The following is a 26469-nucleotide window of genomic DNA, read 5'->3' as shown; positions in this document are numbered from 1 at the left end:
TCACTGTACTGGGCCCTCATTACCTCCTGGGCCCTTTCCTATTCGCAGAAGCCAGATCTGAATCTGAGACCACACTCAGAGGCCAACACCCTGTTCTTTCAATTATTGTATGTTCTCCCATATCGAACTAGGTCTTCCCTTTTTTAGGGGCTAGGGATGGGTTCCTTTGGACCTGAGGGGCCTCTTGGCCTCACACGGTTCCCGCCACCATTGTAACAATACTGCCTTCAAGTTTGGATGGTTTTGGCCTCTCCCTATGGGCTATGTGCTGTAAAGATAGAATGATGTCTCTTACAGACGCTATGTATACTTGACTTTCCGATTCTGGTCCAGTCCGAGAGCCTCCATTAGGAACTAGAAATTGTAGCTTCAGCCTCCCCAGGAAAGAGCCTGGTTAAAATGAGAGTCCACCCAGAGCCAGAGGTGGGCTGTGGGGAACCCCAGTTGATCACAACACATCCTGCCTGACAAAGGCCTCTTTCTGGGGGATGAAAAGAAAAATTCATCTTTATATGCTTCCCTTCTCACCATTTCCCTGTGCCCTGAACATTCCGGCTCCGTGGCCAGAAATAGACAGGACGGAGGTGGAATCATTGGCCCAGAGCCAAACGGAGACCAGCCCTGGTCTAGCCTGGTGGCAAAGTCTGCATTCTTGTCTGAGGTGGTTCAGAAAGACCCCACCTTCCCCCACCGCTTCCCTTATTCTCAGAGCACACCCCATTCACCAAAGGCAGCCTCCTTCCACAAAGGAATGTGTTCCGTGTGGGGCCAGAAGCACCGCCGGACCACAGCTGGGGTCGCCTCCCTGCGGTGCACCCTGGGCCGTGAATGGGGACCATTCATCACTCCTGCTGATCCAGCAGGAATCCCAAGCGGTGAGGGTCTGATGAAGGAGACAGCCCCCACCCAACCCCTTGACCCCCTATCTGAATGCGGACATCTGGCAGCAATGTTCAGCGGAGCATTCTGTCTGGGCGAAAGAATTCTGCTGAGTTCTGTGCTCCCCTGTGCCCTCTGCATCGTGGGCCACTGCTCCTGGCTGGGGACTGGTACCCTTGTTTATGGGACGCTTTCTGTATGGAGAGGGAAGGCCTCTTCCTGAGAGCTGCGGAGGACAAGATGAGAAGCCAGGGCTCGGAGTAATGATTCATTTCCTTTGCCTACTCAGGAAGGGCCTAGAAACCCCAGGCCCATCATGTGAGCCCCAGTAAGTCCTGTTGGTGGGCAGGCGGAGGGGGCACCGTTGAGAGGATCAGCTTGTGTAAGAGCGGTGCTTTCTGCTAAATGTACTCCATACACATGGTGAATGGTGTTTACAGTGTGCGCCCCTACCCCAGTCTGTGCGTGCCTTTGTTCCTGACTGGGACTCAGTTGGTCCCATGGGGCATTTCTTCACCAGGTGCCACAAAGCGAGGCACCCTTGGTAAGCAGCTGTGGTTTGTCACATTGTTTAAGGCTGCCCTGGGGAAGTCAATAGCCACTTGACTTTCTAGAAAATATTTTTTAGGCAGGCAAGTTCTGTAGCACAGAATACCCTTGTCAGGTAGGTGACGGAGTGATTCCGATGGGGTTGCTTCTAAGGGAAGGAAAACTTTGGAGAGGCCCCAAGGCTCATTGAGACTCAGAGAGTACTTTGGAGTAGGTCTTTCATCTAGTCTTTGCCAGGCAGAATGATTGAGCTGTCAAAATAGTAGCCTAAGAAATGCACCCTGGTAATTCCAGTTGTATGTTTTCTCCTTTGTCTTTTGGAGCCTTGCTTGGTTAAAATTAAGTAAAATATTTTCAAATATTTATCCATTACAAGAATAATGCCACTCTTGGAATCCTAGAAATCACTGTCTCTAGAATGTACTGGAAAGTTCCTCAGGTGACATATGCTTTGAAGCTAAAGATATCCTCAAAGAATGATGTTTATCAGACCACTGAAGAAGTTCTGTTCATGATCAGATGAGAAACCCAGGTTTAAGAAACCCTTTCTCTCCCCCTGACCAATAAGGCCCTGACACTAGGCCCTGACCCTAGGCCCTGACCCTAGGCCCCAACAAGACCAAGAAGCATTGGATGACTTAGACCCCACTTAAAAGTCTTCTGTGCAGACACGGCAGACTCCCTGGAGCCCATCTTCTCATTGAACTTCACACAAGGTAGCACCTCCCTAGCTTATACAGCATGTGTGAAGACCCCTACAGATTTTTGGTAATTAAGCTTTTCTCCAGTATCATAGATTTTTTTGGAGCAAATCTACATTTCTGGTTTTCAGCTGAGTTGTTCCAAGAGCTGGATCCAGGAGGAACTACCTAAGCTCATCCTTGGGAGTTACCAGGTCCCCCAAATTTGAAGATCAAAATTAAATACAACCATTTCCAAAATGCAGCTTAGCTGTGGTTGGTCCTTAACACTGCCTGGCCCGAATCTAGCAGGTGGCACCTGTTTGCACCAAAATACTCTACCTGGTATTTTTGTCTACCTACTGTGGATCAGGAACTTAAGAAATATGATCTTTGCATTTATAACAATCCTGAAAAGTAGGCGTTTCCTGTTTTCCCTTTAAAAAGTTGCTTTTAGGTACACGTCACTTCCGTTTTATGGATGAAATGCAGAGACTTGAAAATCTCAGTGTGCCTGAGGTCACAGAGCTAGGAGGGGGAAGTGAGATTTGAAGCCTGTTCTGCATGCCTCTAACCTCTTACTTCATGCTGTGTCCTGACCACAGAGAGGTGGGAATTCATCCAGCCTGTTCTTCACGGGGAAAGAACGAGCAGGCTGTCTGAGTGGCCCACTGCGTGCAGGGACTGCCCAAGGCGAGCAGAGTCTGGCCATGTTCATGGCCATGGACAAATGTCCATTTGTCGGGGATGCCTGGGACCTTAATCCTAGGGATGTGAAGGAATTCTTTCCCTAACGGTCCCAGATAACCCCTGGGGGCCTAGAGTCTCTTTTTGGCCAAGTTTATGCTAGTAGTACCCATTGTGTGAAAGTTGTATCCTCCAGCGGATTGAATTCAACGTAAGACTGTCCTCAACTGCTTTGCCGAGAGCCAAGTGAGAACATATTAGGAGAGATAATTTACCACTTTCTGATAAGCCATGGCCACCGCCAACTTTTTTTCTGGTATGCGCTGGCTCTCGTTCCTGTTAGTCACAGACTGCCGTCCATGGGCATCTTGCCCTGAACCCTCTGCAGATGGCCCACTCCCGAGCTAAACTGTGTGAGTAATGAAGACCATCTGCTACATTAGCTTCTGGACGTCAGTCAGATGAGGTTTTAACAGAATACTCTCCAAGGTGAGCTTTCCCCTTGTGAACTTTCCTCGGCTTGCCTGGAGAGGGTTGCTGAAACCTGCTTGAGCTCCCTTTTTGGTATGCGTGAGCAAGCTGCAGAAATGTTCCACAGACCCAGCTGGCCTGTGTTCTGGGTCAAGGATGCTTCTGGAATTTCCATACTGGGTGATGATGCGTCCTCACTGGTGTAGACCCTCATTGGACCGCCGATGACCTGGGAGATCTTCAAAGGTGAATGCTGAAAATAGTTCTTCCTGTTGCCAAATACTCCGCCAGCTGGGATAGCAGATACCACATTTGATCAGGGGTCTCCACCTTTTTTTTTTTTTTTTTTGACGTCTTTAGCAGAATAAAATTTCTGACCAGGACTGATAGAGCAGGTGTGAGGAGTAAGAACGTGTCTTCCATCCATCCAGATGTCATCAAATGTCCAGAAAGGCAGGGATGCCTGGGTGGCTCAGCGGCTTACGTGTCTGCCTTCCACTCAGGTCTTGATCCTAGGGTCCTGGGATCAATCCCTGTGTCCGGCTCCCCTTCTGCTCTGCGGGAAGTGTGCTTCTCCTTCTCCCTCTGCCTGCCACTCCCCCTGCTTGTGCTCTCTCTCTCTCTCTCTGTGTCAAATAAACAAGTAAAATCCTTAAAAAAAAGAAGAAGAAGAAGAAGAAGTGCAGAAAGGTAAAAGAATTTACCATATTTGTTTATGATTAGGCACCAGTAAAGGTAAGACACATAGTGCTCTTCTCTTTGTTTTACTGAAATTAAAATTCAAGATTTCCTTTGATTTTGTTTGTCATCATTTGGAGCCTACAACATTTCTTGGTGAAGCTCAAATCCTTTAGCCTAACAGCAGTCTTGTCAAGCAAATTTGTCCCTGGGCAAGGCCGGGTATACCAGTATACCCTAGGTATCCTGGGATGCGCCTGTCTCAGCCACAGAGATAAGAACGATTTGTGACTAAACTTATCAGCTCTGGTATCTGGATGCTTGGATGCAAATCCCAGCTTGATCACCTCTTAGCTTTGTGAACCTTAGGAAAATCATGTAGCCTTTCTGACTTGAAGTAGGGATGCTGATCATACTGTCTCAGAGGGCTTCCTGGAGCTGAGCCATCCAATATGGCGGCCACCACCAAGTGGGGTCACCAAGCACCTGAAATGTGCTTGACCCAACTGAGATGTGCTGTGAATGTAAAGTACTCACCAGATTTCCAACACTTAGTACAGAAAAAGAATGTAAAGTATCTTACTAACAATTTACATTGGTTCCATACTGGAATAATGATATTTGGGGTATATTTGGGTTAAATAGAATATATCATTAACATTAGTTTCACCTATTTAATTGTACTTTTTTTAATGTGACTACCAGAACATTTTTAACCGCATATGTGCCTCACATTATGTTTTTACTGGGAAGCTCTGGTCCAGAGAATTAAATTGGTCTATACCTGTAAGGCACTTTTCACACGGTAACTGATACAGAATGAGTGATCAATAAACACAGGGTTTGTTTATTATTATTATTTTTTATTCCAGCTTTTTCTGTAACAGGATCCCGCCTTCAAGGCCAGCCCGTGTAGTGTCTAGGTTTCCGTACAAAAGCAGAGGTCATGCTTTTAGAAGAAGGTAGGGAGGAGGGTAAATGGGTACATAAAACAGGCAGAGAATGAGAAAATTTTACATGTCCCTGGCTGGGGGGATGAGTGTGGAATTACTCACCACAATTTTTGCACAGCAAAATGACCAGACCCCCAAAGGTGAAGCACGTGTACCTCTTGGCACCTTCTAGTGTTATATTCTGCTGAAAGATGGAGCTTGTTGAGCTTTCCCACAAGCTTTGGTTCTGCCTTCCTTCCTGAGGTTGCCACCTATTTGGAAATGGCCTCAGAAAGGGACTGGCTATGCTTGGCTTGAGATGATGCCCACCCCCTGTTGGCTTCCCGAGCGCAGCTCACCGTGTGGTTGGAGGTTAGCCGGGAAAGCAGACGTAGCTGGAGCTGGCTACTTCGAGGAAGTGGGTTTTGAAGAGTCACCACTGCCTGTGGGGCTGACATGGGTACCCTGTTCTCCCCTCTGAGTGTCGGCAGGGTTCACTGCCTCAGTCAGACTTTCATGGGCCCTTAGGGTGTCGAGTTCAGCAGATGCTTGGGGCTCCTGCTTTGGGGGCTAACACATGTGGACAGTGAGTCAGCACATGGCTCTGGAAATCAGCTGTGATGTGTTGGGACTGTGCCTTCCTCTGCCTCACCTAGATCCCACCTTACAGCCTGTGACTCTCCTCTAGATATCAGCACTGATGATCTGGGATGGTGAGATTTTAGGATCCCTGGGAGTCTTCGTCTCCCGTAAATCACCCCAACACCTACCTACCACCTTTGCTACATGTGAATTTCAGACATAAGCAGGCATCTCTGGTGGCTGTTCTGAAGGGCATGAGGAAGGTCCACCCACTCGGGAAACACCCTGTTGCCCTTCCTTCCAACATTGTACAATATGTAAAATTCGACTATTGGAATTCATCTAGGAGTTCCTGTTACAAGTGCCCTGTTTTCAGAAGAGTCATTAACTTATTCTTTAACGTGTTGCATTCCTAAAGACGATAATTTCATAAGGTATGAATTTATCATCTTGCTTTCCAGTGCAATTAGATCAGAATAAAAAGGCAATGTGGGTAGGGTGTGAAGATACGAATAGGAATTTTACCTATTCACTCAATGAATATTTGCTGAGTACCCACAATCGGGGGTTCTGAGTTGGCAGGAAGGAAAGAAGAAAACTAATGTGAATGAGTCTGTGTTGTATGCTGGGAATTTTTACATTGTTTCATTTACTCTACACACACACACACACACACACACATACACAAACAGGAAAGTTATTTTCATAATCCAAAGAGGAAATTCAGGCTCTAAAAGTAAATTGTCCCCAAATTAAGGACGTGGTGAAGTCAGAATTCATACATTTGTGATCTTATTCCAAGATGCCCAACAGACCTCTCCAGGGTATGAGTGCTGCCAACAGATACTAGAGGAAGGGTTGCCGAGAGGCAAGACGACCCACACATTGCAAGATGAGGGAGGCAAAGGCCCCCTTGCATCCACTTAACTTGAATAGCTCTTTGACCTATGATCATAGAAGAGAGCTTGTAAAACCACCGTGGAGAGGCGTATCAAGTATCCGACAGCAATCTGATCCCACCAGTGGATGTGGATAGAGCAGCCGTGGAACAGAGTAGATGTGCACACGGAGGGGTGGTGGGGCATGTGTTTGGGGTGTGCCCAGCAGCAGAGCACTGGCTGGACTAGTGAGAAATCCAGGGAAAAGCAACATCGAGGTCTAGCAGCGGAATCAGGACCAGGGCTCTGAGAAGGAGGGGATCATCTCTAGAAAGACTGACCAGAGCAAGGCCGGGAACCCAATTCAACCCATAACAACAGTAGTCTCACCTAAGACATTTAGGACCTCGGGGGGTTCATAAAATCTGAGAACCAGGAAGTTCTTAAGATCGTTTGTTCCATGCCTGGGATGGCAAAGGCCCAGCAGGCAGGCTGCCGCCCTCCGGCCCCGCTCTGTTAGTCCTCACGAACCCATGCCGGCCCTCCTGCCTCTTACTTGGTCATGATGCCAGTACAGGAGACAGAAGTGGAAGCCAAGATACCCAAGGTCAAGAAAAGGCTCTGCCAATTACTAACCATTGGCCGTGGGCCAATCCTGTAAACCCTTGGTCCTCATTTCTTTCATCTACAAGTGAAACGAGATGGACTTGCTGACTTGATAGACCGGCTCTGAATTCCCCTCCTGCTCTGAAATTCTGCCCATCCATCCTTTTTTTCCAGCACCTTCTAAACACTATGTTCCAAATGCCACCTCCTTCCGTCCCTGCAGGGATTGCTGATTTCCACACCTATTGCTTGAATTATGTAGTTTGCTCTAGTCCAGACTACCCCAGGTTTTCTTTCCCTAATTCTTCTTCCCAGCCCTGCTCAAGGCTGTCCTCCTCCCAGAACCTCTCCTGACCTCTGTACTCAAGTGGGAGGAGTCCTGGATTAAGGAAACAGGAGCTGCAAATTATTCCCTGCTCTTGCTCTCTTAGCCAAGTGACCCCGGACCAGGCATTTCCTTTTCAAATGGCCCTGCATGGTCTCCTCTGGCAAAAACCTTCTCTGGTTTTGTTCTAACTCACACAGACTTCTTACACCCATAACTCTTAACACTCCCCTAATCTGGGCCCACTTATTTAAAACTTGAGTAAATTCTCATCTTATAGTTCTCCCATTCCAGAGAGATAGGACTGGCCCAAGAGACAATGGGAGGAAAAGGAGGGCAGAATTGACAGTCCAGATGGGGAGATAGGACCCACCCCACAAGAATGTGAGCACCTCCCATTTCTTAGGTTTCTCCCACGGCAGCTAGCCCCACACTGAGTCCATAATAGGTGCTCAGTTAAATACTCATCAAGTGTAGTGATACTACTTTTCATTAACATAGCACAGTTTATAAAGACTCCCTGTGCTAAAAGGAGCTGAATAAGGAGATGGAGCGCAGGACCCAGGAAGCCATCAGGCTGTCCCTCCATTCTTTTTTTTAAAGATTATTTATTTATTTATTTATTTGACACAGAGAGAGAGAGAGATCACAAGTAGGCAGAGAGGCAGGCAGAAGGTCGGTGGGGAAGCAGGGTCCCTGCTGAGCAGAGAGCCCGATGTAGGGCTTGATCCCAGGACCCTGAGATCATGACCTGAGTTGAAGGTAGAGGCTTAACCCACTGAGCCACCCAGGTGTCCCCCGTCCCTCCGTTCTTTTCTTTTCTTTTCCATTTCATTCTTACAGGAAAAGAAGGGAGGGCTCATTTTCTGTACCTGAACTCTTATCTGTCACCTACTCTGAGAGGAAGAAGCCACAGAGGGAGCTATCCTGCAGACGCTACCAAAATTCAGTCCCAAACCCTGCCATTGTCAATAAGAAAATGACATTTTGCACTCTGCTCTAATGATCCGTTCTGGACAAAGTATGTGTGCCCTATGAGACATTATTTACATCAATGGCCGAAAGCAGAGGGAGCCTTTCCTGTCTGAGGTTTGACTGCCGTCTGTCACCCCGTCCTCTGATCTCTCACAACTGGGAATTCACACAAGGCACTTAGAGCAGAGGCTTTGTAGGAGAGAGCTGGGTTTGGGGAAGACAGCTCTGGCCGTGATGGGGCTCCTGCCCCCTAGAGAAAAGTGAGGATAAGATAATCAGGATTTTCCTCTGCTTTTACCGTTCTTCTCATTGGCTGAATACATTTCTCTCACAGGTCCCGATGATGTACCTATTTTACAGAGAAAAAACACTCAAGAAGGGTAAATGGTGTTCTAGGCATAACAGAGCTCTGCCAACCTAACTAGAATCTCAGAACTTCTGGCGGCTGCGCTGTTCCAGCCCCTCTGTGAGGTCTGCTGTTTATATAAGTAAAACTGTGACTCTCACCCACCATCTGGAAGGCCTGTGGTCGGCTGGGTTTCTGCCCCCCCCCTCCCCTCTTCCAGGAATGAGAACAGGTCTACTTTGAGCCAGCTGTACCCTGTCATTATGCAAATCTTCTAAAATAAGGATTTGTAACGTGCGCCAGGCACCGTGCTAAGCCTGGGTTCCGTGTCCAGTGCCTGATCACCAAGGGCGCCACCCCCCACCCCGACACACACGTGGGCAATGCGAGCAGAGAGGGGACACCCGCTCCCACGGAGCCCAGCACTGCCCAGCCCACCTGGGCCTCACCCGGCCCTGGTGCCCGGAGAGGCCCTCAGGAGGCAGAGGGGCCCCAGAGAGTCCAGGCCGCAGGGTCAGCGCAAAGTGCCCACCCTTCCCTGCCCTCCAGGGACTCTGGTCACCAGAACGCCGCGTCCCGCACCCCCGCGGGCTCACGTGTGCACCCCTAGCTGGGACTTAGGTGGCCCCCAAGGACTTAGGTGGCCCAGGCCCCTGATGGGCCGGGAGGGTGGCCAGACCGAGTGCCCCGCCAGCACCGGGCAAGAGCGCAGAGTGACCCGTAGACAGAGCCCGCAGGCCCCGCCCTCTGTCCCCAGCTGGGACCCGAACTTCCCGGAGGTGTCCGGTCCCTCAGTGCCCTCCCTGCACGCTGCTTCTTTCCACCCAGGGCATCAGGGGCACGGGGCGCCGCAGGCTGACGGTGGTGGCCAGAAACAGGGGGACCGCCCTGAACAGATTCCCCGCCGCCTTGCGCCAGGCAGCTGGGTTCTCAGGCCGAGGAGGGGCTGAACCCAAGCTCAAGTGCAGGGCGCTTGGGAGGAGCAGGCCAGGGGCCTCAAAGAGGGACAGCGTGAGGGAAGACCGCAGGGCATTTTGCTCTGCGCCCACCCAGGCTTTGCTTTGGGGCTGTTCAGATGCCAATGAGAAAAAGGGATTTTACAAAGCTGTAAGGGAAGGATGAGCATTCAGAGAAAAAGGGATAAAAAGCATGGAGTGATAATTAAAAAAAAAAAAAAAAAAAAGGAAAGAAAGGAGGGAGGAAAGAAGAAAGGAAGAGAAAAGAAAAGCAGGTGGCCAAAAAGAATAGGGACAGGGGAACTCAACCTCCCCAGTAACAAAAGAAAATGCTAGTTAAAAGGAGATACCCAGGGGCGCCTGGCTGGCTCAGTGGGTTAAAGCCTCTGCCTTCAGCTCAGGTGGTGATCCCAGGTCCTGGGATTGAGCCCTACATCGGGATCAGGCTCTCTATTCAGCAGGGAGCCTGCTTCCCGCCCCCGCCCCCCCCCTGCCTACCTGTGATCTCTCTCTCTCTCTCTCTGTCAATAAATAAATAAATAAAATCTTAAAAAAAAAAAAAACGAGATACCCTTTTTCTGCTTATCAGATGCTTATCAGAAGGTTTGAAAACATGGTTATAGCAAGAATTTTGAATTTGTGAGGAAATCTCCATACCACTGGCTGATATCAGCTGACAGGCAGGGAGGGTGGTTAGTAGAGTTTTGCTAAAGTGTTGACTTTTTGCCAGCTCTTTGACGCAGCAATTTTATTCTTGGAATTTATCTTGAGACTCTGCAAAGTTTTAGCTATAAGGATATTCATTTCATCAATGTTTATAGCAGTAAAAAAATTTGTGATAAGATTATCTAATTTTATGGTATATGGATAAAAATCTTGTAAAAGAATACTCGAAGTGGTGTAGTATTTGGAATATACTGATAAACGTGAAAGTCAGTTTTACACAGCAAGTATGTAGAAAATTATTCCAGTGTTTTAAAGGATATACGTATGTCCAAAAAAAGGCCAGAGGGGTACATAACATAGTGTTAGTAATCATTCCCTCCAGTAGTGATACTGTGAATTATTTTCTTCCTTTTACTTGCTTGCATTATCCAGATTTTTATCACCAGTTTGCATAAGTTTTGCAGAGGAAAAAAAGCATAAAAGTTATTTTTGAAAGCGGAGGGAAGCATCTGGGTCTAATACTTTACAATCCCCCAGAGTAGGAAGCAGGAGGCCCCACAAAAGAAGCAAAAAATTCAGGAGCATTTTTCTAGGAAAGATTTAGGAGTTGAACTCTGGCCATTCCCACAGATGGGAGAATCCAAGAAGATGGGTAGAACAGTGTGGAGATAGGCACATCCAGAGTAAGATTTCTTTTAAAGAATAAACCATTCAGGGGTGCCTGAGTGGCTCAGAGGTTTAAGCCTCTGCCTTTGGCTCAGATCATGATCTCAGGGTCCTGGGATCGAGCCCCGCATCCGTATTGGGCTCTCTGCTTGGCAGGGAGCCTCCTTCCTCTCTCTCTGCCTGCCTCTCTGCCTACTTGTGATCTCTCTCTCTCTCTCTCTGTCAAATAAATAAATAAAATATTTTTTTTAAAAAAGAATAAACTGTTCAGAAGGAAAAAGTTTATACTCACTGATTCCTAGAAAGGGGAGGCAAGGCACACGGTGAGGGGAAGCGCCAGTGTTGGTCACAGGCAGAAGGAGCAAGGGGAAATCCGTGAGCAGGATCTTTCTTGTGACTGTCACAGGAAAGAATGGGTGAAGCCTAAGAAGCAGGCTAAGCAGGTTTAAGATACCCTGGTCGAATAATTTTGGCTCACTGTGGGGCTGAGGGGCTGTCTCCAGTTGTCTGGTCCTTGGCCCTAGGGTGATCAGGGCAGAGGGCTAGTGGCCCAGAGTATGAGATTTTGGTCAGGAGGTAGTTAAGAGGACAGGGTTCTGGGTTGGTTAGTTCCCATATGAAAAGTACAATTGTGAGTTCTTTATCATCTCCAGGAATTAGCTAGGCCTGGGAAGGTTCATTGTGTACAGCATAGACAAAATTCTATTTTTTTAAAAGATTTTACTTATTATTTATTTGACAGAGAGAGATCACAAGTAGGCAGAGAGGCAGGCAGAGAGAGAGGAGGAAGCAGGCTCCCTGCTGAGCAGAGAGCCCGAGAAGACACTCATTCTGATTTAAGAAGAATTTCCTCTGCCCTACAGGGCCCTTCTAGCTGGGCTAAGAGTCCTCTTGACACAAGACAGATTAACAGGAGGAAAATGAAATTTCATTTCATACATACAGGGACATGGAAATTCCAAAGACAGGCAAAATGCGGTACCAGCAAGTCTTCCTGAACTAAAGAAAGGGGGTGGGTGTCTGGGACTTCAGAAGAAGGAATGCAATTCACAGGGAGATGAGAAAGAGTAAATGTTTAATAAACAAATGCTAGGGGGCTGCTCAGACCCCTTAGAAACAATGGGACACACAGGACTTTGATCAGACAGGCCTTGCTAAGGTTCTTCTCTGCCCACACAACCAGTTCATGTCCTACTGTCGTTCTCTACGGTGACAGCTCTCTTCCTGGAGCAGGTCTCTCTATCTGAATTCTTTTTGGGTAGTTGAGGGGGAAGTGAAGAGCTTTTCCGAATTCTACGGGGTTTTGATTGCTTTTCATTCAAAATTCTTCATGCTAAAGCGGCCCATCTTGGAGTGTCCCATCTATTTAGCCCCTCCAGGTCCATCGGAGATTGAGAATTTCCAAAGAATGGGAGGGCTTGTGACATAATACTATATTTGGAGGGAAGCTGGGCTTGATGGAGGTGGGGAGGGTTGGGATAGGGACACATTGATCTAGGTGTAAAGCTTCAGCCGAGTAGAGGCTCGTATGACTAGACAGGTGACATGTGAAGGTCTGGAGTGAGAGTGGGGAGAGAAGAGTGGCTGGAACTGAACCCAAGAGAGTAGGTATGGGCCAAAGTGTAGAGGCTTCTATGCTCCGGGCAGAATTTGGGCCTTTCTTACATGTACTGGTGGATTGTTGATGCCCTGGTAGCTTGGGATTTCTAGTTCCGGCTTTGCCTGCACAAATGAGCAATTTCAGTGGAGTCCTTAGTCCTCTCGGGTTCTTGAGTTTCGCCCTTGTAGAAGAATCATGATCCCTGCCTTCTTCACCATACCTTGAGGTTTTAGTGAGCATAGTTGAGCCTGTGGGTGCCAAGGGGCTCTGATGGGAGAGAAGTGAGGGCCGGGGAGACGAGCCACCCTGCTCATTTGCCAGACTGTGTCCAATGGGGGCTATTGCAGGAACCCCCGTGACTTTCTGACCTCGCTTGTGAGTCACAGGATGACAATGTGTGGATCTCCAGTGGAACTGGGGGGCCTTCCACAGTCCTCGGGCCTCTTCACCCAGCACCCACGAGGGGGACCTGGGCACTGTCCGGCCATCCTGACAGCTTGGGGCAGTTTTCTGGTCCTTCCTCGGTGGAGAGGTGCCTTGAACTGAATATGCTTAGCCTAACCCTTTATACATGGTTCAGATAGAAAGTAGTATACTTTTAGCTTCCCCCTGCTGGTCCCGGTTTTGCTTCTGGGGCCCCACATCCCAAGGCTGCTTCCTCTGCTGGGGAATACCTGCAATCCTTTGAAACTAGTAGTCCCTCTCTCTGGACTGTGGAAGGACCGGGACCATGATCTAAGTATTTATCTCTTGCTATAATCCTCACTGTGGAATTCTTAGAGGTAGTCTCCACCTGGGAAAGGAGACTACAATCTTGAGAATTTAAATTTTTCATTAGCAAATGTTTCTATAGTGCTTGCGATGTGCCTTTCATTCGATCTTCATGACACTTCTGTGAGCTCGGTAGTATTATCCCCATGTTACAGATGGGAAACACGGAGAGAGAGACACAGAGAAGCTAGGTATTTGCCCGAGGTTGCACAATGAGTAAGTATCTGAACGCGGATTCGAACCCACGCTGTCTGGCTCTAGAGTCTAGAGTAGCCCCCCCTGCTCTGCTGACTGGTCCTCCCTTCCCCGATGATGGGCCACTCAGCCTCTCTCTTGTTTGCCACCAAGAGCTTTATGCCTCCCCTCTGTGCTAAGAGCATGCTGGTCTCGGCCCCCTGCATCCTTCAGGGACAGAAGCTGTGAAAAGGGACAGAACCGTCCCTGGGACATCACTGGCATCAGAACCATCTGAGGCAGCTGCAGTGCGGAAACCACCACTCAGCTAAGGACAGGCCCTGCACGAAGGCTGTTTAAGGAGACTTTGCTGCTGACCTTCATTCAGCAGCCTCGCCTGGCTGGTGGTCCCAAGTGCACGGTGTAATGAGATCAGGGGTGTGAGCTGGCAGCCTGCTGGTGTGTCTGAGAGCCTGGAGCCTGAGAGCAGAGCCTGGGGAGGGTTCAAAGGTGTGTGCAGCGAGAGCAGCAGCCCATGTTTTTCTGGTGTTTTTCCTGGTGTTCTTCTCTGAATCCGGAAGAGACCATTTCTGTCTGGGTCAGCTAATGTCCTAAAGGAAGGAGGACATCTCACATAGGAGAGCCCAGACAGTGCACGCGGGACTTCTTCCATGTATTATCACGTTAAGCTCCATTCCTCACCAGTGGCTCAGTCCCTGGAACCAGACCGCCTTCTGGTTCAGTACATATGTCCATGAACCTGCAGGGTTTACTCAGGGAAGCCAAAGAAGAATGAGCTACAAGTCCTACCCTTGAGAAGCTTGTAACCTACATGGGGACATAGAAGTGTCTGGAAAGGTTGAGAAGTGGGTCTAGATGATGAGCCCAGCTCAGAAGGAGAGAATCCTGGAGGCTGCTTCAATAGGGATCTGGCATGAAGGAGACGGGAAGCCCTGGGGAACCAGCTGTACAGAGCTGGGGAAGAAGGGAATGTGCTGGTGCCCTCTGCTTGCCCTTTCTACCTGCTGCCCTCCTTCCCCACCAGCCCCTGGTGGGGGAGTACAGACTGCACCAACACACTTGACTTCGGGTAGGATGGTGAGCTTGCCCAGTAGGAGACCCCAGAAAGAGAGCAGGAGACCAGAAGAGAGAGAGGTCCGGTGTTTATCCCTGCTGCTCCTGTGGCTGTGGTTTGGCTTTAAGACCCTTCCCTTGAGCCACAGTTCGGAACACGTGACCCTCTCAGCTTGGCCATTCTCTCTGGTGCTGGCAAGCACTCCCTCCCGGACCTCTCAGGCTGGAGTGGGAACAGCTCACCTCTATTGCCAGCCCTGGGTATCATGCTCTTTGCTTCATTCCCCTGAACCTTGCTCACATCACTATAGATCATCTTTTTAAAAATTCTGCTCAAGGGGAACCTGGGTGGTCCAGTCGGTTGGGCATCTGCCTTCGGCTCAGGTCACAATCTCAGGGTCCTGGGATCAAGCCCTGCATCAAGCTCCCTGCTCAGCTGGGAGCCTGCTTCTCCCTCTTCCACTCCCCCTGCTTGTGCTCACTGTCTCTCTCTATGTGTCAAATCAGTAAATAAAATCTTAAAAAAGAAAAAAAAAAAAAGAACTCTGCTCAAATGAAGTGTGGATGGGCTGCTGTGCCTGCCAGGAGCCCCAGTGAAAAAGACATTTCAGAGACAGGGAAAGGTGCATAGAATGAAGAGGTAGAAATTCACACATCTGTCAGCTGGAGTCTTAGGCGGGAGAAGGGAGGAAGTTGGGGTCCAGAAGGTGAAGAGCTTTCAGCACCAAGCCGGACGTTTTGCAGACCCCTGTAATGTGCTTCCGTCCCTGTCTTCCAGGACGCGCCTGCCTGTCGCCCCTCACCGCCCAGCACCCCCTCGGGCAGGTCCTCTGTTCAGAAGACGGGGATGGAGAGGCGTGGAGGCTGGGGCCTCGGCGGGTGTCTGGCCTTGCTGTCGCTGCTCCCGTCCCTGAGCCTGGCGCAGTACGAGGGCTGGCCCTACCCTGAGTACTTCCAGCAGCCGGCCCCCGAGTACCACCGGCCCCAGGCGCCCTCGGACACAGTGAAGATCCAGCTGCGCCTGGCCGGCCAGAAGAGGAAGCACAGCGAGGGCCGGGTGGAGGTATACTACAACGGTCAGTGGGGCACCGTGTGCGACGACGACTTCTCCATCCACGCGGCCCACGTCGTCTGCCGGGAGCTGGGATACGTGGAGGCTAAGGCCTGGACTGCCAGCTCCTCCTACGGCAAGGGGGAAGGTAAAGGAATTGGAGTTGAGTGCTCGTGTTGCTGGAAACCCCAGGAACAGTGCTGTGTGAGATTGTGAGCCTGGTAAAGGAAGGTACAGTTGCTGTCCAGTGTGAATTCCCCAGAATCCTGCATCTGGCCAGCCTCCTGGGTCTGGGCTAGAGATGGGAACAGATGGGTGCCCGGTGAGGGCACGGGATCCAACTGTCCCGCTTCACCTGGGACTTTCCGTGTGTTAGGGCAGGAAGTCCTGCGTCCTGGAAATGCCTCCTGGCTCTAGCGGACCGGTTGGTGACCCTCACTAAAGGCTGAAGTTCGTCTGTACCCGTGGCCCCCTGTGCCTTACCTGGGGGCCAAGAGAGCCAGGGGACTGGGTGCCCTTCTTCCAGGCCCCCCTTCCTTGAAGGGGTGCCTTTGGCTCTTTCTCACAAAGGCTCCCCATAGGCCAATGTTCCCTGACTCTCCCGACCGCGCTGTTCGTGTAACCTTCACACTGTTAACAGCAAGACGCTCTTCTGGGCTCATCCGTGACAGGAACAGAGTTGATCTAGGTTTTTCACTTTGGTTGGGCTACTCTTTCTTCCCTTGTTAAGTTCAAGTCAATATATTTGCGGGGGGGAAGGTGTTTTGGTAAAAGCTTTGAGGGAGGGCTGGTGTTGGTGCTCTGAACCAGTTCTTGTCAGGGGTTATGGGGGGGGCTAGCCCATAGTATTTTGGGTTAAGGTCTGGGCTAGAGTCTAGGACTCTAACCTTTGGAAGCCTCCCAAGTGATCGTGTATGTAGCCAGATTTGGGAGTCATTGAAATAGATTGTTATTAAAGTCCTTTCTAACTCTTGCTTTCTGTTATTCTAGAAATTATAGGAAAAAATCTATATGTAGATTTCTATATGTAGATTTTTATATGTAGAAGTCTATTTCTATATGTAGAAATCTACATCGCCTATATGTCTTACCTCCGTGCAGTTGAATGTGCTCTGTGGGAGTAACCAGAACAAGAGATCACACTTACAGTGAGATGTTCTCAGAAGCTGACTTGAGGTTCCCTAGCAGTGGCGAGATTAAAGCAGCAAAAATGAGTTAGCAAATGCTGGGCTTTTTTTTTTTTTTTAGAGAGAGAGGGGGACGCAGGAAGAGGGAGAAGCCCAAGCAGGTTCTACACCCAAGGTGGAGCCCAACACCAGACTCTATCCCACAACCCCGAGATCACGACCTGAACTGAAATCAAGAGTCAGACCTCAGCTGATGGAGCCACCCAGGCACCCTGCCAATGTTGGGCTTTTAAAGCCCACTTCCTGTGTTCTTTACAAAACTCTGGGCATGCCGAAGGCCTGGGTGACTTAATCCATTGAGCATCTGGCTGAACTCAGCTCAGGTCTTGATCGCAGGTCGTGAGTTCAAACCCTGCGTTGAGCTCCACGCCCAGCATGGAGCCTACTTTAAAATGAAATGAAATGAAAATGAAAAACAAAAACCTCCAGACATGTCTCCACATTTCTACATCTTCATGTATTCTGCTAGCTGAGTGACCCAAGGGTAATGTCAGGTTTGTGTTTTCAATCCCAGGCTCTCAAGCCTCGGTATCTTATAATACTTGCAAATGACTATGAGGTTTTTCCAGGGACCACTTTATTTTATTTCTACTATTTTATTTATTTTATTTCTACTCAGACTTAAAGTTTACCTGTCATTAGATTAGATGGGTGTGGTTTTTTTCCCCATTCCAGTTCAACTGCCCAAGCGTGGGCGTGGGGTGGCCAGGGAAGTGGGTTAACCTGGCTCAGACTTTGCCCCCTGGGGAGGATGGTGGGAGAAGAGCTCAAGGGAGTAGAGGGAGTGTGTGAGGGAGCAACTGAAACCCTGGACCCTGCAGTCTGGGCTGGATTAAGTAGGATAGCACTACATGGGGAACTTGTGGGGAAGGCTGTTGGGGTCACGGGTCAGGGTGGAAATTGCAGTACAAGAAGGAGTGTGCTAGAAACATTTTGGGGGGTTGGGTGGAGATGCAGATACACAGCAGAAGGGTTGAAATGGACACTGGGGAGGGGTGCCATTGTTGGTAATGATAAGATCTAAGCTACAACCGTGGGATAGTGGCTGATGTAGGGCCAGGGAAAGACGCTGCGGAGAGAAGCTAACAAGAGGCCAGAGAATCCTAGAACGGTCATCTTGGTGGATACTGAAACCTGCAGGACTTAGGAAGGAGAAATATCAAAGATGAAGGGAGAAACAGAGGTAAAAAAAAAAAGTGTGAACTGTCCTGTCTCCTGAACTTTGAGGATTATGTTGTCCGTAAAAAGTGATACTTGGTTTTTGCATCAGGAGAGGTCTATTAGATACAAAGGTATTTGAATTCTTTAGCATCAGGTTAGGATTCTTAGCACTGGGTACATGTTGCGCACTTGGTAAATATTAGCTGATTAATTCATTTCGATTGAGGACAGTACTGAAAACAGTCAGCAAGCAGTTGTTGGCATAGGGAGCAGAGAATGTGACCGGTGCCCTGGGCTGTGCTCCTGGGAAAGGAGTTTAACCTGCAGGCTGGCTCCATGCATGCACTGGGACCACCGGATCCAAGCTCTTACTATCTCTTTCTCCTCTGACATACAGGGAGTAATAAGGAAGCCCCAGGAGATCACCCAGGCCCTCCCAGGCTTTCCAGCCTGGACTGTCAAGAGTTCTTCTCCCATGAAGTGTCTCTAAGCTCAGGGAACTCATGGACCCTTCCAGAGGGTTCTAGAAGGGACAGCTGTTCTGTTTCTCACCCTGGGTCTCCCAGCAGCCAGAACTAGAGATGATTGCTCTCCTTGACTTGTCTTCAGACCTAAACTCAGATCTGATCTCTCCCCAGCCCCACCACCCCGTGCTGCCCCTCACTCCCCATTGTTCAGATCAGAGTGGCCAAGCCAACAGATGACCACAGTGGGGCCCCAGAGCTTCCAACTTGAACAACTGTTTTGACAACACAGGGAACACTTGGGCTTTCAGAGTTCCCTTTGTGATCTCTGTCTTCCAAATGGTTTGTGGATTGGTTGATACATCTCTTCTCTTGTCAGGGGAAGCATTTCTTAGAGTGAATGAATGGACAGTATAGAATGAGGTTTGGTTTCTGATTGGCTGGCTCTTTGTGTCCAAAGTTAGAGTCGCGCCTACAATCCAAGTGCCACTTTCCTAGCAGCTCTGAAATGACGTCTCCTGAGCTATGCCTGGCCCACTGTGCATCCCAGCAGGAGAGAGCCAGAGCAAAGTCAGGACAGTGTCCGTGATAGGCAGGAAGCATACACGGAAATATATTGTCATGGAATCAAGCCAAATTAGTGTATCATGCCTGGTGATGCCCTCTCGGGCTATATCGAAATTTACACTTCCACCATCTACAAAAAATTACCTGGTGAGGGACATCTGAGTGACTCGGTCGGTTAAACATCTGCCTTCAGATCGGGTAATGATTCCAGGGTCCTGGGTTCAAGTCCCACTTCGGGCTCCCTGCTCAGGAAGGGCGTCTGCTTTTCCCTCTCCCTCTTCCACTGCTTGTGTGCGACCCCACTCACTGTCTCCCTCAAATAAATAAATACAATCTTTAAAAAAAAAAAAAAACCACCTAGTGAGAATACGTCCAGAGTGGGATCATTGGCAGTGAGTTAATGCTACTTAAGAAAGCAGCTCTCTGGGGGAAGTTCATTCCCTTAGGACCCCAGGGAGCTCCTTTCAAATGTTCCTGTCAAAGAATAAAGCAGGCCGGAGAGCGTCTGCTTTGCTGCTCGTGGTTCCTTCAGCTGCACGCTGTCCCGCTTCCCCTCCCCTCAGCCAGGGTGGTTTCTCTCATTGCAGATGGAATAAGGGCCCTGCTTCTTTTCACCATCTCTGTCCCTTCAGCAGCTTTGCCACAGAATGTTCTAAAGAGGCCTCCCTGCAAATGTGGAGGGTCTTTTCCGTTGCTAGTACTTAGTAAGACAAACATTTTGTTGTCCAAGCAGCAACTGATGAGGGAACATATGTTTCCGAGGAGCTTGATGGCTGGGAAATGAGGCCAAATTGAGAAACCGGTTGGAAACCCTTAGCCCAGATGTTTTCAATTAGCTTGTTGTTCCCCATAATGTGTCTGAGGCACTCCGGTTGGAGCCCTAACTGGCCATCGGTGACAGCAGACGCGTCTCAGCAGGGCCCCAGAGTCAGGGACTAGCCCCACGTCCACCCTGACCTCGAAGAACCTCCGATCCTCCTTGGTTTTCTCATCTCTGCGATGGGAGTGTTGGTATCTGCTTTTCTGTATCTGTTTTCCTTGCATTTGGAAACAACGGGATTCCCTGTTTTTCTGATTAGTGGAAAGGAGGAAGGGAAAGGGGCTTGAACATGTACTAAGCACATACATTATCTCATCGAATCTCCATGGTGACCTGTTTGTTGGGGATCCTTGTTTTCACTTCAGAAATGGGAAACACGCTTGGGTAAGTAGCTGGCCAAGTTGGTGGTGCCCAAGCCCGAGGCAGAGAGTCTGAGCCCTGGGTATCTGGCTCCATCATCCTGTTGAGGCCTGCCTGGAGCTTTGAGAAAAAGGAGACATTTGAGTTTGTTTCTCATTTTGTAGGGGCACTTACAAAAATCACCCTTTGGAAACCCTTTAGCACATTAAAAAATTGTGGTGAAATACACCTAAACGTAAAATACTCTGTCTTCACCATTTTTTTCAATGCACAATTCAATAGTGTTCGTACATTCCTGTTGTTACACAACCAGTCTCCTCTTGTCTTGAGGAACTGGAGCTCAGTCCCCGTTAAACAACCACTCCTCGTGCTCCCCTCTCCCGGCCCCTGACCACCTCCATTTGACTTTCCGTCTTTATGAACTCAACTATTCCAAGTACCTCATCTACGTAGAATTATACAGTTTTGTCATTTTGTGACTGGCTTATTTCACTGAGCGTGATGCCCTGAAGGTCCCCTGATGTTGCAGCCTGTGTTAGAATTTCCTTCCTTAGTGGAGATGCCACATGGGGGGCTAAGGGGGTAGGAGAGGAATCAATGAAACAAGATGGGATCGGGAGGGAGACAAACCATAAGTGACTCTTAATCTCACAAAACAAACTGAGGGTTGCTGGGGGGAGGGGGGTTGGGAGAAGGGGGGTGGGTTTATAGACATTGGGGAGGGTATGTGCTATGGTGAGTGCTGTGAAGTGTGTAAACCTGGTGATGCACAAACCTGTACCCCTGGGGATAAAAGTATATGTTTATACAAAATTAAAAATTAAAAAAAAAGAATTTCCTTCCTTTTTAAGGCTGAGCACTAGACTCAGGGTATGCGTATGCCAGAGTTTGTCCAACTTTTGTCTATTGTGAAGAATGCCGTAGCGCCCGTGGGTGTGCCAATAGCTCTCAGACACCCTGCTTTCAGATCTTCTGGGTAAATACACAGAGGCAGGGATCGCTGCATGGTATGGGAATCCCATTTTTGTTTTTTAAATATTTATTTATTTATTGACATACAGCCATCACACATCACATTAGTTTCTACTCGAAACTAATGTGATTCAAAAAGTCTGTGCGTTATGCTGCGCTCAGCACGAGCAGGGCTACCATCTGTCTCCACACAACACCGTTACAAGGCCACTGACTGGGTTCCCTGTGCTGTGCCTCTCATGCCAGTGACTTCTTCACTCTATAACCGGAAGCCTGTGTCCACAGTTTTTGTTTCTTGAGGAACCGCCATACTATTTTGCGGAGTGGCTGTACAGTCTTGCATTCCTGCTGTCAGCGCACAAGGGTTCCAGTTTCTTTCAACTTTGTCAACACTTGGTATTTTCTGCCCTTTTGAAGGTAACATTCTAATGGTATGAGGCACTTGGCATGCTGAATTTTCTACAGAGTGCAAATCAGATGGACACACAGGAGGCAAGCAGAGTTGCACAGGGCCTCCCAGCCCTGCCTTCACCAGACTTTTAGAACGTGAGGGGGTGACTCTGTGTGTTAGTGTAGCAGAGCCAAATCAGTGGCTGGGAAGCATCAGGCAGAGAGAAGAGCACTGAATGGCCCAACCTCTGGGCTCAGGCTGTGATCTTGAGGATGAACCGTCCCCCTGAGCCAGAGTTCTGTGTCTGGAAGGTGGGAATGACCATCCCCGAGGCACAGGGAAGGTACCTATGAAACCTATGAAAATGCCTGAAAAACTCCAAACCCTCAGTTGCAGGGTGGTTTACATTTTTGCTGAGGGGTCAGAGTTCAGCCTCTGCTGCAGATGGAAGGTGAGTCTAGCCTGCATCATGGTCAGTCTAATGACAATTGCCATCGTCATCCTTGTCACATTATTTGAGCAACGTTGGGCCAATAACAAACTAGATACAGGCCTCATATTCTCTCTAACCTCTACGTAGCCCTGCAGTTGACGTGTCTGATGAGAAAGAAGGGTTTTGACCAAGGTGCCAAGGCTAAGTGGCTCTCTCAGAATGAAACCCAGCTTGGCATCCAAAATCTCTGCCCGTTCTACTAACCACATGACATCTGGGCTCAAATCTAGTTTCTGTCCAAATCACATTCAGTCTAGCACATCCCCAAATCACATCAGCTGCCTACTCTGGAAAGGGGACCCAGATACCCTAGAATGATATCCAGTATCTCAAACATACCAACAATCAATTGATGACCACAATAACTGCCAAAATTAGAGAAAAATTCTCTCTGGATGATGTTGGTGCCCCCAAAGATGCAAACCAATTTTGATGCAGCCCTTGGTCTCTCTCTTCTCTGCTTCCTTCAGGGCCCATCTGGTTGGACAATGTCTACTGCACGGGGAGGGAGGCCACCCTCGCGGCCTGCTCCTCCAACGGCTGGGGTGTCACCGACTGCAAGCACACAGAAGATGTGGGTGTGGTGTGCAGTGACAAAAGGATTCCTGGTTTCAAATTCGACAATTCGTTGGTCAACCACATAGAGGCAAGTCTTGTGTTCTTGATGACGCCCACACATCAGTATTTTCTTTCTTCCATGTAACTTGATTCACATCTAGTGATTCCAAGGAGAGTGCATGACTGCTAAGGAGGGAACCCAAGCCAACATGATTTGGTGTTCGGGGCTGCTGCAGGAGAAGGGGAGACCACCAGTGGGTGGAGAAAGGGTACTCATTCCGGACACAAAGAATGGCTTGCGTGAGGCACAGAGGCCCCGAGGCATGAATGGGGGTAAATGGGTCAAACAGGCCAAGAGACAAGGTGAATGTAGGAGTGGTGTGAGAGGAAGCTACAGAGGGTACACAGGAAAGCCCCTCTGGGCTCTGTCCAGAGCTTGCCTTTTCGGCTGGGAAAATGTACTAGTTATCAAATGCCGTGTAACAAATTACCAAAAAAACAAATTTTGCAGCTTCAAACAGTAGCCTTTATGATCTCACTTAGTTTCCAAGGGAATCCGGGAGCGGCTTAGCTGGTTGACTTTGATCACATTCAGGCAGGGGGCCCTGTCCCAAGCTGACTCATGTGGCTGTTGGCCAGCATTCGTTGCTGGCCATCAGCTGGATCTTTCTGGTTCTCTGCCTCTCTATAGCCTGCCTGGGTATTCTTACGACATGACCATTGTCCTTCTCCAGAGTGAGTGATTCAAAAGAGAGAGAACGGGAGCAAAACACGGAGGCCACAGCCTTTCATAACTCAATCTTGGAAGCGATAGACCATCATTTCTGCTATATTCTGTTGGTCACACAGACCAACTGTATAAGTGTGGGAAGAGATTCCCCAAGGGTGTGAATGCAGAAGGAGGAGACCATTGGGGGCCATCTCGGAGGCTACCTACCAAAGGACCATTGTTTCCAAATCTAGCTGGGGATCAGAATCACTTTTTTTTTTTTTAAGATTTTATTTATTTATTTGACAGAGACACACAGAGGAGAAGGAACACAAGCAGGGGGAGTGGAAGAGGGAGAACCAGGCTTCCCGCTGAGCAGGGAGCCCAAAGCGGGGCTCGATCCCAGGACCCTGGGATCATGACCTGAGCCGAAGGCAGACGCTTAATGACCGAGCTACCCAGGCGCCCCCAGAATCACTTTTAAAAAGCACATACTGGGGCCTCACCCCAGAACCCCTGAAGCAGAATTCCCACTAGGGAACCAGACTAGTTTTGAAAGTTCTCTCAGATGATTCTGATGTTGCCAGCCTGCCCCAAGTCAGCATTTGGAAATGGCCACAGGGCTTGTGACTCTTCTACATTTATGGCTACGTTTCAGAGTTAGGTCGTCAATGAGTTCTCCATGCAAACAACAAAACCAACAAACATTTATGGCACTGCTTTTATGGACAAGGCACCTGAGGCTTAGGACAGACTCCTCAAGGACACGTTGGATGTCACCCCCGAGGCGCTGTGGGATCTGCCATGAAGCCAAGCCAAAGGGCCTTCACTGTGCTTTACCGCCCAGCTGACCTTAGAACCAACTTGAAATTGCCCTATTTGGGCTTCAGAGGAAGTTCTCCCCAGTCTGTGGTCTTTGCATTTTCCTCCCATGACTCACACTGTCCCACTCTTTTCTCATATGTTCCTAGAGCACACTGAGTACGCTGGGAACGGGTCCAAGCCTGCCTTAAAGCAGGGAAGAGGATTTCTAGCTTTCTCTCCACTGCCAGGATCAGACAGCTTCTAGCTGACACTCTTCACATGCTGCTGTTTAATCTGGGAGGAGTAGAAGGGATTCGCAAAGATCTGATGTGCGTTGGTGCTCCAGATATCAACGACAACTTGGCTTTACCATAAAGTCTGTGATTTGGAGGATGGGCATGTCCAGTCCAGTTTCACATGTTCTATCTCTGCTCCTTATCACCTCATATGGGATCGTTAGCACCCAATTTCCAAGGAGATTGGAAGCTTCTTGGGGGGAGGGGTCTGTCTAATTCACTATTGTATCCAGTACAAATAGCATTGGGTACCTGATAGGAACAGTGTCTCCAACCCCTAAATTTTCTTCTTAGGAATGCGTATCCGAGATCGTCTTCCCCACAGGTGAACAATCTCCCTGGGTCAAATATCAAATTAAACAGTGGTAAGAAGCACATAGGAGCAAGTCACTCTTTCGTAGCATCACCCTGCTTACTCAAAAAATGAGCTTATTTATAACATCTTTAATAGGCCTCTCTTTAGCCTAGAACCTCGGGATAATATAGTTGCATTGTCATGTGAAGATCCAGGCTTCCAGGCATAAGAAAGTCACTGATGGTTGAATAGAAAGAAGGTGGGCCAATATGTCCGTGGGTTTGGGGGCCGGGGGAGAATGAAAGGACTCATCCGCCGTTAGAAAAAAATGATTCTGGAAAAAGGACTCTGGGCATGGCACGTCAACAGAGAAGTGTCTGTTGAATCTGGTCCTAGAAAAAGCAGACCCTAGACTGGGTAGAATAGGCAGAGAAATGGCCCCCCCAAATATAGGAAAAAGTACTTCTTTTTATTCTGGAAATGCTAAGAGTCCACCACAAAAGCTTAGTACCTGTCTTTATTATTTTTTAAAAGATTTTATTTATTTATTTGACAGAGAGAGAGAGAGAAAGAGAGACCACAAGTAGGGGGAGCAGCAGGCAGAGGGAGAAGAAGAAGCAGGCTCCCCACTGAGCAGGGAGCCCGATGCGGGGCTCCATCCTAGGACCCCGGGATCGCGACCTGAGCCAAAGGGCAGATGCGTAACTGATGGAGCCCCCCAGGCACTCTAGTACCTGTCTTTTTTCTGGACATTTGTTGGGTGCATGCTGTATACACAGCATGGTCGGGGACCCCATTGGGGAAAAAAAAAAGACATGACCCTATGACCTGACATGCCTTTGGAAAGCTGGGGGATCATTCCAAGGTGAGGAGCCTAGACCCTAAATGAACTTACGGTAACCCAGAGAGTACTACCAGGGTGGGATGGGGATGACTGGTTGGAAGGGTGGCATGACTCCCACCGCCCTCCACCCTTTGCAGGCTCCTCGAAGTCCTCCCTCTTCTTCATACAGTTACTGTGAGCCACACTGGGAGCTTTCTTGCCCAGCCACAGACTCTGAGGAAACTTTCAGCTGATAAGCCGTCCTCTGGAATCTTCTTCCCTTTGGTGTCAGCTGAACGGAGGTCATGAAAGGGCCCACATCTCCAGATGTCTGAGGAGAAACTTAGAGAGTTGCCAGTCCATCTAGGACTTTGTGGCTAAAGCCCCCGCTTCCTGTCAGAGCCGGCCTGATGGGTAGGGAGCCGCCCAGACCACTTACAGGGATATTTGTGGGATGTTGAGAAGTTTCTCCAAAATACCTCACGTAATAGCCTGTGTCATGGAATCTTTCCTCTTGGCTACAGAAACGTTCCCTTTTAGATGTTTGTGGGTGAGAGCAAGAGATGTACGCCGGTGGACATGCAGTTCAATGGGTGACTGTGGGATAACAAACGGTGCCGGGAAAGGCTGCAGGCGAATCTGTGAATACAGCGGATGGTCTTGAACCATCGTTCCTGGGGCCCGGCTGCTGCCTCTCTAACAGCAGATGTTTATGTGGAGATTAAAATGTGCCCCAGAAACAGTTATAGGGGACACAAAACTAGAAGGGATTGCTGGAATATAACATTATTAAATGAGATTCAGAAAAACCTCAGGATGTTGGGAGAATAGGCCCAAACTATAATAAAGTGAGATGAATAGAAGGTCCTATATCAAGGTCCTATACTGGAAGAAAAAAATCAGCCATAGAGTGAAAGCCCAGGACAGTGACTGACAATGAAGAGCACTGACTATCTTTAAAATCCCTGCAAGGGATTGGCCGACTAAAAGCTCTGTATAAGCCAAAGCTATGATATGGTGATA

The 26469-nt window shown here is 48.9% G+C and overlaps 1 protein-coding gene across 3 annotated transcripts in view; it reads left to right on the top strand.

Annotated features, from left to right (window-relative positions):
• The window catches only part of LOXL2 (lysyl oxidase like 2), an 87472-nt gene that overhangs the window by 11615 nt on the left and 49388 nt on the right, over positions 1–26469 (top strand). For all 3 annotated transcript variants that reach the window (XM_004763266.3, XM_004763265.3, XM_004763267.3), the window contains exons 2-3: positions 15274–15694; positions 22432–22607. In XM_004763266.3, the coding sequence (XP_004763323.1) occupies positions 15343–15694; positions 22432–22607 (528 nt within the window). In that variant the 5' untranslated portion in view covers positions 15274–15342. The remainder of the gene's footprint in view (positions 1–15273; positions 15695–22431; positions 22608–26469) is intronic.

Source organism: Mustela putorius, unplaced genomic scaffold (genome assembly GCF_011764305.1).
Source record: "Mustela putorius furo isolate JIRA1106 unplaced genomic scaffold, ASM1176430v1.1 tig00003937_pilon_pilon_pilon, whole genome shotgun sequence".
NCBI classification, from domain to species: domain Eukaryota; kingdom Metazoa; phylum Chordata; class Mammalia; order Carnivora; family Mustelidae; genus Mustela; species Mustela putorius.
Note: the sequence above shows the minus strand (reverse complement) of the source record. Positions and strands in the feature narration are given on the sequence as shown.